Genomic DNA, 17,436 nt, shown 5'->3' on the forward strand with positions numbered 1-17,436 from the left:
TACCTATGATAAGCAGCTCTTTTAGAAGGATGCTCCGAGATCAAACCATTATTCCCTAGTCTTGGGTAGTGCCATAGCCTCTGTATCATGGTCTTCCACTGTCTTGAGTTAGAGTTATTTTGCTGCTCGAGGATACACTCGAGGGTGTACTATTCTATTTGTTTCCTTATTCTTTTCCTCACTGGGCTATTTTCTCAGTTCGAGCCCTCGGACTTATAGCATCCTGCTTTTCCACCTTGGGTTGTAGCTTAGCAAGTAATGTCATAATAATAATAATGATAATAATAATAATAATAATGATAATAATAATAATAATCAATAATTAGGCTCTATTTACATGAAAAGGGCAGAGGATTGGGGTGCATGGGACTCCTATGGGCCAATGAGTTGATATTCTTAAATCCTTTTTCATGCAATAATGATGGTGAAAAACAATTTTTGTTTTATAATACAAAAATTGCCACCTATATTTAAATGATAAATTACACAATAAGAAGGTCGACTCAGGATTTTTCTTGTATATTCTAGTAGGATTTGGTGTATTATTGAAAGCAAAAATTGTCCGGGTACATTTCATACTTATCAATGTACGTAAAAAAAACCCACTATAGCCTACACATATAAGAAAATTATTGCAAAGATCGATAAAAAAAACCCTGATTATTTGCAAAGCTTATGCAATACTTTGAAGAAAATTATGACGAGGCCAGAAAAACATTTTATGAAAGTTGAAACTATTTTTTTTTTGAAAATTTGCCAATCTCTCTCTCTCTCTCTCTCTCTCTCTCTCTCTCTCTCTCTCTCTCTCTCTCTCTCTCTCTCTCTCATACACACACACACACACACACACACACACACACACACACACACACACATATATATATATATATATATATATATATATATATATATATATATATATATATATATATATATATATATATATATATATATATATATATATACAAAAAGTATATGGTTTTTCACCTCGTATCGTATTTTTGTATCTTCAGTTTAGGAGCCCGGTAGATCCATTAAATCAAAGGGTCCCAGTGGGGGTGGGGGTAACTCCCTTACCCCTTACCCCTGTCCAGTCAGACGCTGATACCAATGTAATTAAAACAATCAAGCAGTTACAATAGGAGGATAGTTTAAAATATTTTCATTACGTTTGATAAATGACATTCTTTGTGAATAAACAAGTCAAGCATGAAAGTGCTCAATATAAGTAATTTAGATTGCAAAAGATAGCTTATGAATAATAAAAGCTATCTAAAGTTTCTTCATTTCAAAAGTTATGAGTGATATAAGACTCCATATTTTTTCGTTTTCTCTAGGTTCAAATCTATTCCATTAAAATTAAATCAAGTCTTTTATTCTAAATTAGGGCAGAATCCTCATTGGAGTGTTGTAATTACACGTATATGGTATGTATTTATGTTATTTTCGTTAATGAATGTCATTACCGAAATATTTTTGTAACGTTTCATGAAAAACGTGTTTAAATTTTCGCGGTCGTTGATCTATATTCTGACGATCCGACGCAGGGTTGCCAGATTATTTCGACTGGATTATCGTACATGAGCCTTAAAATTGTCGTTTTTCAACCAAAAATATCGTACACAGTTTCAATATAATTATTAGGGTGTTACATGATTGACTTATTTCAAGATATTTTAATATAATTGTTTAATTAAAAACACATTTGTATATACCTAAGGTATGTATCGTACATCGTACTGGACCTAAAATAATCGTACATGTACGATAATTATCGTACGAATGGCACCCCTGATCCGACGTTTGATGTTTTGGTCCTTGTGCTGCCATCTCTTGGCTGTGGAGAGTAACTAAAATTTAAGAATGGCGTCTAGAATAAACAAATATCATGCAGGTACAACCAAATTAGCCTCGGGGATTTCAAAATGCAAGTAACTTTAGGTGCAGTAATTCAATCTATTTGACGTTTCACTGCATTTTGCAAACACGGGAGAATAAAACAGTCTTCTAAATTTTTACTAACTATCATCATTGCCGATATAATGGGAATGTGATGAGCCTTTCATATATATGTGAGAGTACAATCAAGTCATAAATATTTTCAAAATAATATATTTTGTAAAATATACCATATAACCGAACATTATAATAATAGTAATGTAGAAAAGTAGACAATTTTAAATTATCGTGATAAATTTTTTTATTTTATTTAGTCACAATCGCAAAATTGTAACACGACTGCGCATGCGTCAAATTGCCAGCTGAGTTGAGCGTCTGGCGGAATTACGCGAGTGAGTGGGAGTGGGCGACCGAGTGAGGTATTAAGTGAATATTTGCGTGATGTAAAAACTTTTATTGATCTTTTGCACTCTTGTACGATTCAACAAGAACAAGGGTATGTACAGCAAGCTCTAGCACTTGTGTTTGATGTAGATTTGCTTGAATAGTTGGTAGAGTTAAAGCTAGGAATGGCAGTTTTGCACAATTCAAATGTGGGACCATTGAAATAGTTTCGATTTTCCTTAACGTATGTCATGTATGTACTCTAAACAGCTTCCCTGATTGACTCCCGACATTCTGTTCATCATTCGTTTCACATATCTGGGCTCAAAGATATTAGAAATCAGGAAATTGAAATTTAACCAAGAAAAATTTCCTGGAAGGGAATCCAAGTCTGTCCACAGAACCGAATTTGACATTTTGCACACCGTCGTGGCTCTCACGTATCCGTCCAACACAATTATAACCGGCAGAGAACATATTTATTCTTGGATCCCTCATGAAGCACCGGAAACCCCATTCCCTGAAGGAAATCCGAATCTGGGGCTTGAAATTGAACTCTTGAAAGCGCCCAGGAATGAGAGGAGAATGGGGCCATTTAGGGTTGTTGAAATTCGTGACGGGATTAGCCCATAGGCTACGGCCGCCCGTTGCTGGTCGGCCTGGTTTTCTGTCCGTTGATTGATGACACTAAGCTACTAGCTGACGGAAAGTCCTGAATTTGTATGTTATTGGCATTTCGTAAAAGTCGAAACTACAGTACTTGGTCTCAAGACTTGGCCCTGATTAGGGTAAGGCACTTTTGAGTAGATATGGCACATTCTCATAGGTAAAATCTAAAATAAATATCATTGCCTAGGCATTATGACTATGCTCTTGGCTAATTAGGGCAGCTTTGCCAAATAAATTAGGCTGAAAGGTGAAAGGTCTCATCACATGATAAGCTTTGGTGCAGTAGATTTTCAGATAGTCAGCCCATGCCAATATTCATCAGTGAAGATGGTTCTTGGTAAATAATGGATCCTTACAGCGTTACAACATGTTCTTGTGTATTTATTCCCTTCCTCACTATGTATTTGGGCAGACTACCTGTTTATGAGTTCTACTCTCACACTTGGACATATATGGAAGATCCTAGAAGGAAACTGGTGTTTGGGGTTGGTAAATACAGAATACCGATGATTTTCAGGAAAAATAGTCATATATAATATACAAAAACAAGGTAACCAGTTCGGAAACTAAATGATTTGTATAATTGGTGAGAAATAAAGGTAACTTGATTGCCTGTAATTTAAATCATGTCTCCCAAATGATCTTTGCTTTGCCGTGACTCACAAATAAGCATTCTTGCATGATCCTGTGAATCTGGCAAGAGGTCACAGATCTTCTACACATGGTAACCATGTGGAGCATTATTTCGATGCGATTTTTTGGATTCAGATGAGCAACAATGGGTGTATAGAGAAGTGTGTTATGAATATAGTCAGTTACCAAAATCGTTGAAACGGCTTGAAATTTTTAAATAGATCGATATCCCGTGTGGAGACTTCCTCTCGTGGCAGTTTTGCTGGAACTCCTTAGAAGGGTAATATATTTGTTATATGTTATATGCTTGATTACTTTGCTTTTAATTAGTTAAAAAAGCGAGCTAATAATTTCGATAAAAAAGGAAAGCTTCAAACCATTGCCAAAAAACAATTCGTCGGGAACCCACCATCAAGCACCCACAAGTAAAATGTGGTGCTGTTCATATTTTTGTCGATCAATACACAAGTTATGCCTCAATCCCCCATTAGTCACATAGAGAAACATACCAGAATAGCTATTTCTCATAGCGAATTTCTGTTTTCCAATAGACACGAGGATTTTATCATGGTTTCAAGTTAGTTTTTGTCAGTCTTTTGGTGCCTGTTAGGGTTTCCTTATTTTTTTACTAACCTATAAAAAAAGGAAAGTCTGTGTAAAGTCAGAAAGCTAGATTGGCATGGACATCCACCCTCCTAATGGGTGAGACAACCCCGATAAATAGCGTAGGTTTGTATTCCTGGTACGGAATAAATGACTAATTCTGAAGTCCTGTAATTTGTATTTTTCCTAACGATACAAACCTATAGCTATTTATACAGACTTACAAGCCAACCCCTGTCCCCCTTTGAAGTCCTACCTCCAAGCGAAGTGAAGCACAGTAGCAGGTGTGAGAGTGGTAGCAGGTAGCTGCAACGGTCAACTAGCAGGATGGGTAGTTAACCCTTTTACCCCCGCCATAAGGTTAAATTTCGAGCACATTTTGCTATAGATTTTTTTTCAAATTGTTCTGACAGCATTAATTTTTGTCGTAGAGAGGTCAAGTCGGTCTCATTCTTTTGGAAAATGCCTGAAGTTTCTCATAAAGTTATCCAAAACATGTAAATAACAATGTTTTGCAAGAACATACTGGTACGTCCTTTGGGGGCGAAAGAGTTAATCTCCGTTAAATTCCAATGGCTTGTCCTCTCAGCTTCTCTGAAAATAATCCCTTTATAACTAGCTACAGGTTTGTATTGTTAGGAAATATACAAATTACTTCCATATTTGTTATTTTCATTTTCATATGCGTAAAATTTAGTAGTTACTTCTCTACATCCTTTCCTCACAGGGCTGTGTAGCTTATTGAAGCCCTTGGGGTTTTAGCAGCCTGCTTTTCCATTAATGATGATTATGCAGTAATTGTGATACTATGATTATGACCTATGTATTGGGATTTCGTGGTAAAATTTGGAGATCTTGAAGCTTGAACGGCTGCTAAATGAATAAAATGGGAAAATTGGCATTATTGTAAAGATTCATGAATATTTCAAGGCTGAGGTGGTATGCACTGGTGAGTGGATTGGAGCGAAGATGGTTTGGCTGGAATCCGTAAGGGGTGGAAGATCAAGAGTCAAGCAAAGAATGAGGTGGAAAGACCAGTGAACGAGAATTTGGGAAAAGAATGTTGTTATATTACTACTAACTAAGCTACAATCCTAGTTGGAAAAGCAAGATGATATTGTTTGGTGGAGGAAAATGATTTCAATTGAAATGGATGGAGGAACCTCGTAACAAAAAGTACAGTTTGGAACGTAGCTTTCTAACTACTGTATAGGTTCCCCATCGTTTGGCTTGAGGCCTAAATTTCTTAATCCTATCCTATCTAACTATAGGTACGAAGTGCAGTACAGTATCCTATTTGATAGAATGAGAGGAGATATATATTACAAAATACAAAACTTATTAGGATATATGACTGAAAAGATGGATGAAGAGAACTAGTACATATATAATACTTTAATCTCTAGCCAAATAACGAACATATACTTTTCCTACTGGCTAGCTAGCTTGTTTTATCCATTCCTGACCATGAATATAGGGGAAAATGACTCGTTCACGAGTTTTCCGACCCAACCCCCCTTATGAAAAAAAATTGAGGGATCACAGATTGAAACTGGGGTTTTGGGTAGCAGAAAACTAAATAAGAGTGATTTGCAACAATGATAATAGTCTGAAATTCATGATAAACAAAAGATAACTAGTTTGAAAAATATATAGTTCATTAAGTGGCTGAAAATTAAAATATCACAATTATCTATAATTCGCATCATGACCCTCAAATGAAATTTGTTCTGCTGTGGCTTACTACACTCGTAAAATGAACATAACACCTCACTGCTCCTCTGTTCTGGCAGGCGGTACAGTACTACATGCGTAATTAAGTTAGGAATATTTTTTACTTTTAACATGAGCAACAAAAGCTTTACTGCTTACTGAACAGAGAGCGTTTTCAACATAATCAATTACCAAAATAGGTGAAATTATACTAAATTTCTAAATAGATTGTACTTCCCTCTTGTAGATGTCTTCATGTGATGATAGTCATGCTTGAACAGAAGGGGAGGTTGGGAAAAATGGCTTTTATAGATCAATATCTGGGAACTTGAGCATAGATATCTAAAAGCTCTTAATTGGTTAATAAAGGCAGGTAATGATACGCCATACAAAAAAACAGAACAGCTGGCAAAAGTGAATGTATTAATTCATAATCACTCTAAAAGTAAATAATGCACTTATACAATAAAATGGTGTTCACAATGTTAACAATTTGATCAATCAATATATAAGTTATGCCCCAACCCTCATTAGTTGTATAGAGAAAAATTTCAAACTAGCCACCACTCAATTGGTCTCAATGGATATCGACATGGATTGTCTGGACCTTTTGGCCCGGTGGGGACTTAGTGAAAGATAAGCAGCCCCCATGATCTCCATCTATAGATAGTAGAATTATCCTGGCTGATGCTGCTTATGGTAGGTAGTGGGTTGGCCCGGGCACCAGCCGCCCGTTGAGATACTACCGCTAGAGAGTTATGGGGTCCTTTGACTGGCCAGACAGCACTACATAGGAACCTTCTCTCTGGTTATGGTTCTTTCCTTTTGTCTACACTAACACCGAATAGTCTGGCCTATTCTTTACAGATTCTCTTCTGTCCTCGTACACCTGACAGCACTGAGATTGCCAAACAATTCTTCACCCAAGGGGTTAACTACTGTACTGTAATTGTTCAGTGGCTACTTTCCTCTTGGTAAGGGTCGAAGACTCGTCAGCTATGGTAAGCAGCTCTTCTAAGAGAAGGACACTCCAAAATCAAACCATTGTTCTCTAGTCTTGGGTAGTGCCATAGCCTCTGTACCATGGTCTTCCACTGTCTTGGGTTACAGTTCTCTTGCTTGAGGGTACACTTGGGCACACTTCTATCTAGTTTCTCTTCCTCTTGATTTGTTAAAGTTCTTATAGTTTTTATAGGAAATATTTATTTTAATGTTACTATACTTAGAATATTCTATTTTTCTTTATTTCCTTTCCTCACTGGGCTATATTCCCTGTTGGGGGCCCTGGGCTTATAGCATCCTGCTTTTCCAACTAGGGTTGTAGCTTAGCATTTGATAATAATAATAATAATGTGCTATGTTCAAAGACTGAGGTTTATTATTGTTCTATAGTTTGAGAACAGGATCAGTCAGGTAGGTTGGGTCATTCGATGGGCCAGATAGTACAACATTGTATCCCTCTTTGGTTAAAGTTTATTTGTTCCATCACGGAGTACTTACCTCGAACTACTTTCTTAGGAGTATCTGGTATTCTCCTCCCAACCGACCAGAATTTTGTGTAGTTTTCCCTAGTGGGTCCCTCTGTGGCGGATGAATACGCGCCCTGAGGCGACCCGGGTCAGCGAGAGCGCGTGGCCAGGTCTCGGTCACCAGCTAGTTTCTGGTCGCGGTGTGATTAACATCTCGCCGCTCTCTCACATCCCGTGTGACCCTTTGTGTCCCCACGCAGTTCCCACGTGTTTAACGTTTACCTTACTGTATATCCTTTTATCCACCTTTCCCCTGTGTTCTTGTGGTGCTTTGGTGTACGATTATGGAGCATCCACGTCGTTGCCTCGGGCCTAATGCCTGTAAATCTTGTGGTGCGTTCCTCTCTAAACCGGAGGTTGATCCCCATACCTTGTGTTCTTCGTGTAGGGGCAGTGTGTGTGTGCCCCGTCCGCCACGTGTCTGGGGTGCGAGTCTTGGCCCGAGATCCAGTGGGCGCTCTATGGGACCAAGAAGAAGAAGGCGTCCAAGAGATCCCCGAAGAAGGCGAGCACTGCGTCGCCCACGGCTCCGTCGGAGAAAAGTTCCCCGCCAGCTTCCCTACCCAGAGTAGGGGACGAGGTAAGTCCGTTGCGGGGAAGCGGCCCATTGCCGATCCCCATGAGTCTGATGTTCCTGATGTGGGGGATGTTGTGTCTGTGTGGGGTCCCTGATGGCGGGGGGGGGGGGTGCTCAGGTGAAGAGGTTCTGGTGCCTACAGGGCCGTCTCTACCAAAGACCCGATGTGGGCGAAGACGGCCCCGGCCCCTTCCCCTGCATCGTGGCTGTGCGTTTCAGGTGCTTCAGCGACCGGGGGAGAAGCGGACAAAGAGAGTCCGCCGGCATGCTCGTCGAATCCGGACTCCATCGCATGGACGCCCTTCAGGTCCCCGATGCGGTTAGAAGAGGAGTTCGACAGTTGGTTCGGCCCCAAGGTCTCTCCCGGCGCTGTCGTCGATGCTCCCGCCCGTCTTTATAGAACCGCCCTCGACGGTGGAACGACATGAGGATCCCCCAGCATCATCGGACGTATCGGCGAGCTCGTCTTCCTCCCTGTCATCGGCTTCACTTTCATCAGATTCGTCGGACTCGTCCTCCTCAGAAGATTCGGGTCCCAGGGACTCTAGGAAGAAGCGGAAGAGGTCCCGTAGGAGGAGATCTCGCTCGCGCTCAGCCCCTTCCGAGTTACCATCCCACGCAGCGAGCTCCTCAAGGTAGCCTCTGCTCCAGGCTCTTCCGGGTGGCTCCCTAGAGCCGCTTCATCACCCTCGCGACACAGGTCCTCCTGTAGGTTCGCCCGTCACCCGAAGTCGTCGTCTCAAGTTTCCTTCGCCAAGCTTAAGTCCGCGAAGGTACCGGCTCCAACCGCCCAGCGGAAAGAGCCACTCCTCATGAAAGGCCCCGGGAAGAGAGCACTCCGGGATTCTAAGGGAGTCCACTGCAGTTCTGGGTTCCTCAGGCCAGATCTAAGGGTAAGACCAGGTAGATCAGACCTGTCTCCTCCCAAGGAGGACAGGATAGTCTCCTTCACGGACTCCTTGAGGTGGTACCTAAGGAGTCTCGCCCTCCAGCAGTGTAGGATATGGTTCCTCCTCCTGTATAGGACCATTGTGCCCTCGTAGGGAAGAGGAAGCCACAAGATCTACTCTATTGGAGGAACTCCTGTCACAGTGCAGGCAACAGGAGGACTTATTTACTACAGTATTCCTATATCCTTGGACAGAGCTCCCCCTCCTCGTTATGAGAGGCAGAGGGAGATCTCTCCTAACACGTTGACGGGAGTTTCCTCGTCAACAGTCTATCCCGATGACAACATCAACCCACCCCGGACTCCTATGGGTGAGAGCTCTGATGTGAATGAGCAAGACCAAGAGGACGATCTTTTGTCAACCACCGCTAGCCCTAAGCTTTCGGAGGTGGAGCAAAAGGAGACAGAATACGCCTTTTGGCAGGTCCTAGCTTGCATCCGTACCATCATTGGGCTGCCAGATCTATCGGTAGCCCCTCTTGAGTGAAAGGACACTGTCCTTGGCTAGGTATGCGGCACCAACAGATCCTTGAAGGCCAGTGAACCTTTGTCTTGGTCAAAGAGATTGAGGAATGCCAAACAGAAGGCAGTGGCCCAGACCACAGGTTCTTCCTCCTCCCGCCGCCTTGTGTGCAGCAAAGAAGATATGAAATCCTCTATGAACCTCTCGCATCCTTGCTTCTAGATCATTCTATCTAGGCTCTCGAAGGGTATGCCCTTCGAGAAGCTAATGGGACTTCCAGTTTCGTTCTCGGGCTTTGGGATCCTTAACCAGGAAAAAATCGCGTGGTGTGCCATGCAGGCAACCTCTTGACTCGATTTCTGGTTAGGGTTGGTGGGACAAGTGATCCAGTCTCAGGACTGGTGTCGGGAGTCCAAGAGGAGGTCGATGGAGACTTTCCTTTTGTCAGGCACCAGGGCAATACAATTCTTCTCCCATCAGGGGGTAAGCCTTTGGGCTAACACCATCCTGAAGAGGAGGGACTTGGTCATTGGAACTCCCTCAGGCCGAGGTATCCAGGATGAGAAACTCGCTCTTTGTTCAATCCAATGTCGAGTGGGTGGCTGAGAGATGGAGGAAGTCTAACCATGACTTGCTCATCTAAAAGGCCTTTTTAACCTCAGCCACATGGAAACAATCGGCTCTTCTAAACTGTGACGAATAGGGCTAGGGACCCTAAACAGCAGGGTCCTAGAGTGTTTATGAAGTCCATCTGTGGAGGGAAGGGAAAGATGGGATCTGGCCGAGGCCGATCCTGTTCATGCTATCTATCCTTCCACTAACCTGGAATCCAGTCCCAGTGACCTATGCGAACGTATCCTCAAAGGAGTTATCCCTTCGGGCAGAAGTCTAGTGCATGTTGGAGAAGGGTGCTCTCCAGGAGGTCCTCGACGGGTTCCAGGCCTCTAAGAGTCGACTTTCTACTTTCTTGTTGGAAAGGTGTCTGAAAGCTGGAGGCCAGTCAACGATCTCTTGGCCTTGAACAGGTTTGTCAACCAAATGTCGTTCAAGATGGAGACAGCCGACACAGTCAGACAACCAATAAGACTTCATGTGCACACTGGATCTCAAGGACACATACAATCTCATACAACACAGGTCCTCTCAGGAGCATGAAACGACTAGCTTATAGCTGCCTGCCTGACATACGACATTGACAAAATCGAAAATATTGCGTGAATTATAACACATGATTACAATTTTCACTATTAAACCTGTTACTGTCAAGATGTTTGACGAAGGTTGTATATATTTATATGCTTATTAATGTGTTTCCATCTCTGATTTTGTCTGGAAGTGGTTACTATTCACCCATCCATTAGATTTTTTGGTATTTAGTCATGTAAGTAAACTGAATAGTTTAGTAGAAGATCTTACACATTATTTACAGTATTTGAGTTCATACATAGTAATTTAATCGAGAATTATAGTTCCAACTTTTCATAATTTTTTTTTTCTTTAGTGACCAGTTCTAAATTCTGAAGGTAATTTAACCATTAGTATTTTATTAGATAGTTTCCTTTTGTTATAGCTCTGAAATGCTATTGCATGTCTTGGCTCTTAACATTTTGTTAGTTATACTAATGTAAAGGCAGTAAAAGTGATTTGTGTTTTATGCCTTGCATTACACTTTCCTATCAGCAATTTTCTTTAAGTATTCTGGTGATCATATTTGTTGTATTAATTAAAGATTATATACTGTTGTATCATCAGGCTGTATCATGATGACAGGGAGAGGAGGACTGATAACCGCATCCAGTGGTAACACTTTGGGAGGCTCTGGCGCTGTTCCGGGGGATCACAGTAATCAGCCAATGGATTTGGCCCAAAAGACTTCATCCAGACCTATGGAAGGGGTAAGTAGGAGCTATGATGATAGCTTGTATGCAGGACAGATAGTGGTTGCCAAAGTTACTTATCAGATTTGATATTTTAAGAAAATATATTTCACAAAATTTTGTTTCAGTTTAGCCTCCAGCTGATTTTCTGTATTTTCTAGGATTCTTACTTCTTCATCTGTCCTGTATGATTTCTTAAATTTTTTCCTTCACCAATTTTACCCTTTTTAAAGATTGTTCTTCTTTGACAAACATTAGGGGCCTTGAAGTTTTACCTGATGATATATCTAAATTACTATGTAAGAATTTTTGCTGTTACATATGTGTGGATTTTAATAAAATACTCTATAAAATGTATTCGTTTTGTTTGTTATTAGAACTACAGTAATTGAACCTAATATTGAAATGTATATGTTCAAAGCTGAATGACACCAGTCCTAGTGCCTGGCCTCTGTCCTAAAGTTTATAACCTAGTTCAATCCATTTCTTATTTCAGTTTTCTGTTTTTTCTTCTAACTGTAACATATCTCATATATTTTGTGCAGAGTGGCGTTATGAAAAGCGGAGGTGCAACTCTAGTCCATTACAATACTGGAGTCGCTCAGATTCTCACGACAAGTGGAACGCCGTCACATGTTGTAACAGCCAAGTCTGGTACGTTTTCAGAATAAGTACTCTAGCTTTGAAAACTGAAGTTTTTTATGGTGTTGGTGTATAAATAGATTGGAGAACCTCAGTTTATTGTTAAGGAAACTTTTTCACTTTATATAGCTGTCATATATATTCAATCGTTTTCTTTAGATAATTTATAAAGGTACATTATTCAATATTTTATTACCCTTATAGAACTTAGAAGTAGATAAGCTAGTTTGTTTGTGTGCTCTAGATGTGTCATGTTTTACCATTTGTTTGACGTTTTAGATTTCAGTACTTTATACATTGAAGTAGCATAAAGCAACATACCAATATCTGTTATTAGATGGATTGGCTTTCCTAAGTTGAAGGAATTTCATTAAGGTTTGTTGTATTTGGTGAGTAGGACTTGCTAGACTAATGAAGCAATATGAATTCCAAAATTTTAGAAGTATATTTTGACCAACACTTAGTCCATCTGCAGATGAATGTAGTTTTCAGAGACTATGGTATATCATTAAACTCATACTATTGATACTTTTATTATATTATCAAGCTTTAGTCTAGCAATTAATAGCGATACTGTATAACCTAATGTTGTATGCACCTTGTTCAGAAGTGCTTTATTTTTAACCAAAATATTTTATGGTGATATGTAGTTATCTTTATCAGTAAATCAATTTATGACCTACGATTTTGAAATATTCATTCTAAAGTTTCAGTTTAGGTGGTGGTTTGCATATTTTTTTTCTGAACTTGGAAATTTCCATCTTCATCGTTTCTTTTATGTGGCTTCTTAGTATACATCTTCCTTTAGATAACTTTGATTAATATTTAAAGAAAAGCATGAATTCATATTCAAGAAGTTCATCAATTGAACATCAGTGCTATTTTGTATTTGCTTCTACAATTGGAATCAACCCTCAAACCATTGGCAGTTTATTAATCTGAGAGTTGTTATTCACACTTAAATGTGTCAAAAACAGATCTTGTATGAATAGCTTTTATGTTTATCTGGAATGGATTACTGATGGTAATGAAATATTTGTATAGAAAATGAGCTATAGTACTTTTGTATCCCTTGTTTCTCAATCAGGTTCTTGATGTTAAGGGAACAGCAAATTTATTTCTTTGTCCATATATTTTGCTGTTACAGTGTATGAACGCAAAAGTAAATTATAGTACAGCAGTTTATTAACCCTGGAATAAATTTACAGTTTCTAGTATTATTAGATGAAGAAAGTCAAAACTGATTTAAGATGGTTGTTGGTTTTTAGTTTTTGTTTGTAGACTATCCCATGTTCCTTTCCTCATTCTTCTTTGTACAATGAGTACTACAGTACTGTATGTGTGTTTTTGTAATGTCCTATTTCAGAATGTTACAGACGATATTTCCTTTATATTTGTGTTAGTCCTTTTGTTTGGTCAAGGCTAGACTTAGCACTACACATGAGTGATATGCTGAAGAAAATGTAGTTTGAAATTTGTAACTAGAATCCCCATTTACAGTTTGCCGTACTGAAAGCATGGGTGTAGGTGGACAAACTGTTACGTTAGTATCCCGTACTTCAGCTGCCACTCCAGCAGCACTCAATTTAGCTTCCTCTGGATCTGGTGGTGGTACTGGCCCTTCAGTTAGAACAGTGTCCCATCCTCCAGGGTCAGGCGGCTCGAATGTTGCGGTTACCTCGTCATCACCAGCCCACCTTGGCCCTTACCATATACCCAGAGGAGCAGCAACTGTTGCAAATATGGCTGTTCCAAGGTCCCAAGTTGTTGCAACACCTATAATGAGGACAACTGGTCAACCAGGCGGGCAGCCAGGATCAACTGTGACAGGACCGTAAGTTTAAGGCTTTAGTATTTTCTGTAAAATGTGTAGGATAGATGTTTTCAATTATTACACGTTTGAAACTAGATGGAAGGACAAAAGATTAATACATGTTATCCTAATGTGTAAAACTCAACAAGGGCTTTTTTTATAATCATTGCAGACGTAATGTTGTAAGCCAGCGTGTTGTCCCTGTGTCAAGCGGCAGTGGGTGGGGCCGTGGTGCACCGTCACCTGCACATACAGGAAAGGTATCTGGGCCAGCCATGCATCCAGGAGTTCCTGCAGCAAGCTTGAGGTAATTGTAATTGCAATATACCATAGTTTCAGGTATTGCACTTGATGTTGGTATAATAACCATGTCATTTTGAAATACTAGGGTTAGATCTTGTAAGGTTTTGATAAGCCTTTTTGGCTTGGTACCATGGTTTATAAATACTATGTTTGAATATCGCATTCTTTTTCAGCATTTGTTTATTTTACAGTACCTGTTGGTTAGAACATCTGTATATTTACAGTACAGTAATTGTGGGGAAGGAATTCAGTTTTGTTTATTAAAGATATAGTAGTGAATTAAGTTTCACTATAATTATTTTTTCTTTAATTTTTTTTTTTTTAACTATTATTAGTTTAGCATTTGGAAACATAAAAATCTTGCTAAAACACTCCTGTTCATGCCTATAGTATGGGTGTACCAAGAGGATCTGTGCCTGTGCAACGGGCTGGTCAGGCAGGAGGTGCAATTACAACCTACCATGCGGGTGTGCGGTCTGGAAACATGGGTGGTGGTCCTGTAAGGGGCCAAGTCCCAACTACAATGAGGGGAGGAATGGTTTCTGGCGACTCTCCAAGAGTTTCTTCAAGTTCTAAAGCGGTTCATATAACTCAGCCAATAGTGCAATCTCAGGTTTGTAGATTTAAATTTTTTTTTACCAATTATTTTGGAAAGACGCTCTTGATGTGGTTATTCAACATTAGGCCAGAGTCACATAGGCCAATCCTAAAAGATGATTTGTTGACCAAGCAAACGTCCAGTGAATAGAATATTTGTGAACAAATTTTAGTATTAAAGTATAAGACAAGTGAAATATGTATGTGAGCAAATCATAAATATGTTGCACATTACAGGGAAAATTAAGTTCATTATTGTTTCGACTTAATTTATTCATTGTATTGACCATTTTCTTTAAACGTTTTACCATCGATTTTGTATACCGCTGGTACTGCAGCTTCAAAATAATGCTAATATTTGTTTCCTGTTTATACCTTTTATCCATCTGGAGTAATTTATCAGAGCTTCATTGTTTTTTCTTTAGAAATACGGTGGAAACATGCAAGGTGTCATTGGAAGTGTGACTCGTGGAGTCACAGCTGGCCCATGTGTGACGGCAGGATCCACCGGGCCTTTATATAACCCAGGTAGTCCTTTAGTTACTACAGTGGCAGGACCAGGAGTTAATGCCCAAGGGACTATTAGAACTCCGGCACCTCCCACCATTGCTGTTCGAATCACTACAGCTCCTGTAGTACCAACTGATACATCATCATCACAGGTATGTCAAGCAACTTTTGAAAGGTAGTTTGTAAGTTCTGTGATTTGTGTTTAGTGCCAATAATTTTTGGGAATAGCAAGTTTTGTTAAATTCTTTACCTACAGGAAGTTTAGAGATTTTGCTTATTGAAAAGTATGAGCTGAAATTGATTTATCCATACATGGTTTTTTTTGCTATGCCTATTCATGTGTGTTTGAGCAACCTTTCTTGAATTGCTGTTACATTGATCAGGTAAAAACATTCCATTTTATAGTATTTCATTGAAATACAGGACTAAGTTTGTTGAGTAGATTTAGTGATTTATTTACAAAGTCATGGAGAGGATTTTCTTGAAAAGGTTTTAAATTCATAATCTGCTTAAAATATTTAGTTATCATAGAATGTTATTTTGTTTTAGTTTAGAAGCTCTAGCATATGCAGTAATTAGTCATAAGAGTGATTTAACCCTTTTACCCCCAAAGGACGTACTGGTACGTTTCACAAAAGCCATACCTTTACCCCCATGGACGTACCGGTACGTCCTTGCAAAAAAATGCTATAAAAATTTTTTTTTTCATATTTTTAATAATTTTTTGAGAAAATTCAGGCATTTTCCAAGAGAATGAGACCAACCTGACCTCTCTATGACAAAAATTAAGGCTGTTAGAGCAATTTAAAAAATATATACTGCAAAATGTGCTGGGTAAAAAATAACCCCTTGGGGGTTAAGGGTTGGAAATTTCCAAATAGCCTGGGGGTAAAAGGGTTAATACTTATTCAAAAGTTTAATTTTGTTTCTTTAATATTTTAGGTGACTTCACAGGCTGTCACAAGTATTGGGACATTAGCCATGACAACGCCCTCTGGTACTACAGGTGCCATTTTACCTCATCATCCTACAATGCAGCGTATGTCACAGGATCATCACGTACCTCTAAAAACCCCAATTGGTAGGTGAAAATTACCTACCTTGTTTGATGAAATTTGAAATATAAATGTGCTTGTATGTAGATTAATTAATTTTCACTTACCGTATTTGTCGGCTTATAAGACGCTCGGGCATATAAGACGCACCCTCATTTCAGCAGGTCAGATTCATGAAAACAGTTAGCTTTTTTTGTATACTTAAAAAATCAAAAATAAATAAAGACCATTTTATGTCATGCTTTTGCTAAATACGCAACATAAAACCGAAAGCATTGCTTTGTTATCACCGATCATAACGAACAAACGAACGCATTTACACATATGAGTATAAGTTAGGTTTTGCAGTAACAGATATTTTACCAAGTATTGGTTATGAAATGATAATATTATTAATTGGGTTTTACTTACTTTATCCTTAGTAATTAAAAATAATTGAAATAAGAGCGATTATATATTATTTTTTTTCTAATAAACGCTGCCTAGAACAGGAAACGTTTTGTTTACCTTTCATTGCCGATCATAATGAACAACCGCATTTACACATTCAAGTGGTAACTAACAATACTAAGAGCTTTTGGTAAGGATTTCATTACAAATATTTTACTTGCCATGTCCCTAAAAATTTCTACACATCGCATAACAGAGAAGCCATTTTGTTTGTGTTTAGTCAACAATAGCAAAGTACCGCTGATTACAGTATGATGCGACAGAGAAGATGGTACAGTACTTGATTGGAGAGAGAGTGAGGATAATTCGAATCATTTGTGGATTTTTAATGAAAAATAATTTTGCTAATCTAAATTTGATTACTACCGTTATTAACGATACCATCAAAGAAGGCTAAGGAAAGAGAAAGTTAGAAGATTGCTGAGAACGTAACCATAACTTTGTTTACATTTTGTCAGCTGATGTTTAGAAACGAAAGTCACTGCATTTTAGTTTAAATTTCTTTCTTTTTAACAAATTAATTTTTAAAGCACCGGTAATATACAATAATACCAGCAATAAAAATAAAATAAGGATGCATGGCATTTAGTGCAGGTAAACGTACCTGGCGTAAGCTGAGTTAGATTAGCCAAAATTTTGGGAAAAAAGTGCCTCCTATAGGCCGTCAAATACGATAAGTCGGGTTGACACGGTCGAACACGGTTTGATAGACAAATGTTTGAAGTGATGTTTGAACATGTAAAGAGGTATTTGGTTGTTGGAACACGTTC

At 39.0% G+C, this 17,436-nt stretch overlaps 1 protein-coding gene across 5 annotated transcripts in view; it reads left to right on the forward strand.

Annotated features, from left to right (window-relative positions):
* Positions 1-2,266: 2,266 nt before the first annotated feature.
* Positions 2,267-17,436, forward strand: part of Sap130 (Sin3A-associated protein 130) — a 43,672-nt gene continuing 28,502 nt past the window's right edge. For 3 of the 5 annotated variants that reach the window (XM_068356871.1, XM_068356872.1, XM_068356873.1), the window contains exons 1-8: positions 2,267-2,395; positions 11,172-11,314; positions 11,842-11,950; positions 13,439-13,772; positions 13,924-14,058; positions 14,445-14,667; positions 15,077-15,313; positions 16,104-16,242. In XM_068356871.1, coding sequence (XP_068212972.1) covers positions 11,180-11,314; positions 11,842-11,950; positions 13,439-13,772; positions 13,924-14,058; positions 14,445-14,667; positions 15,077-15,313; positions 16,104-16,242 — 1,312 coding nt within the window. In that variant the 5' untranslated portion in view covers positions 2,267-2,395; positions 11,172-11,179. The remainder of the gene's footprint in view (positions 2,396-11,171; positions 11,315-11,841; positions 11,951-13,438; positions 13,773-13,923; positions 14,059-14,444; positions 14,668-15,076; positions 15,314-16,103; positions 16,243-17,436) is intronic. The other 2 variants (XM_068356876.1, XM_068356875.1) reach the window with 2 other exon arrangements.

Source organism: Palaemon carinicauda, chromosome 33 (assembly GCF_036898095.1).
Source record: "Palaemon carinicauda isolate YSFRI2023 chromosome 33, ASM3689809v2, whole genome shotgun sequence".
In the NCBI taxonomy this organism is placed as follows: domain Eukaryota; kingdom Metazoa; phylum Arthropoda; class Malacostraca; order Decapoda; family Palaemonidae; genus Palaemon; species Palaemon carinicauda.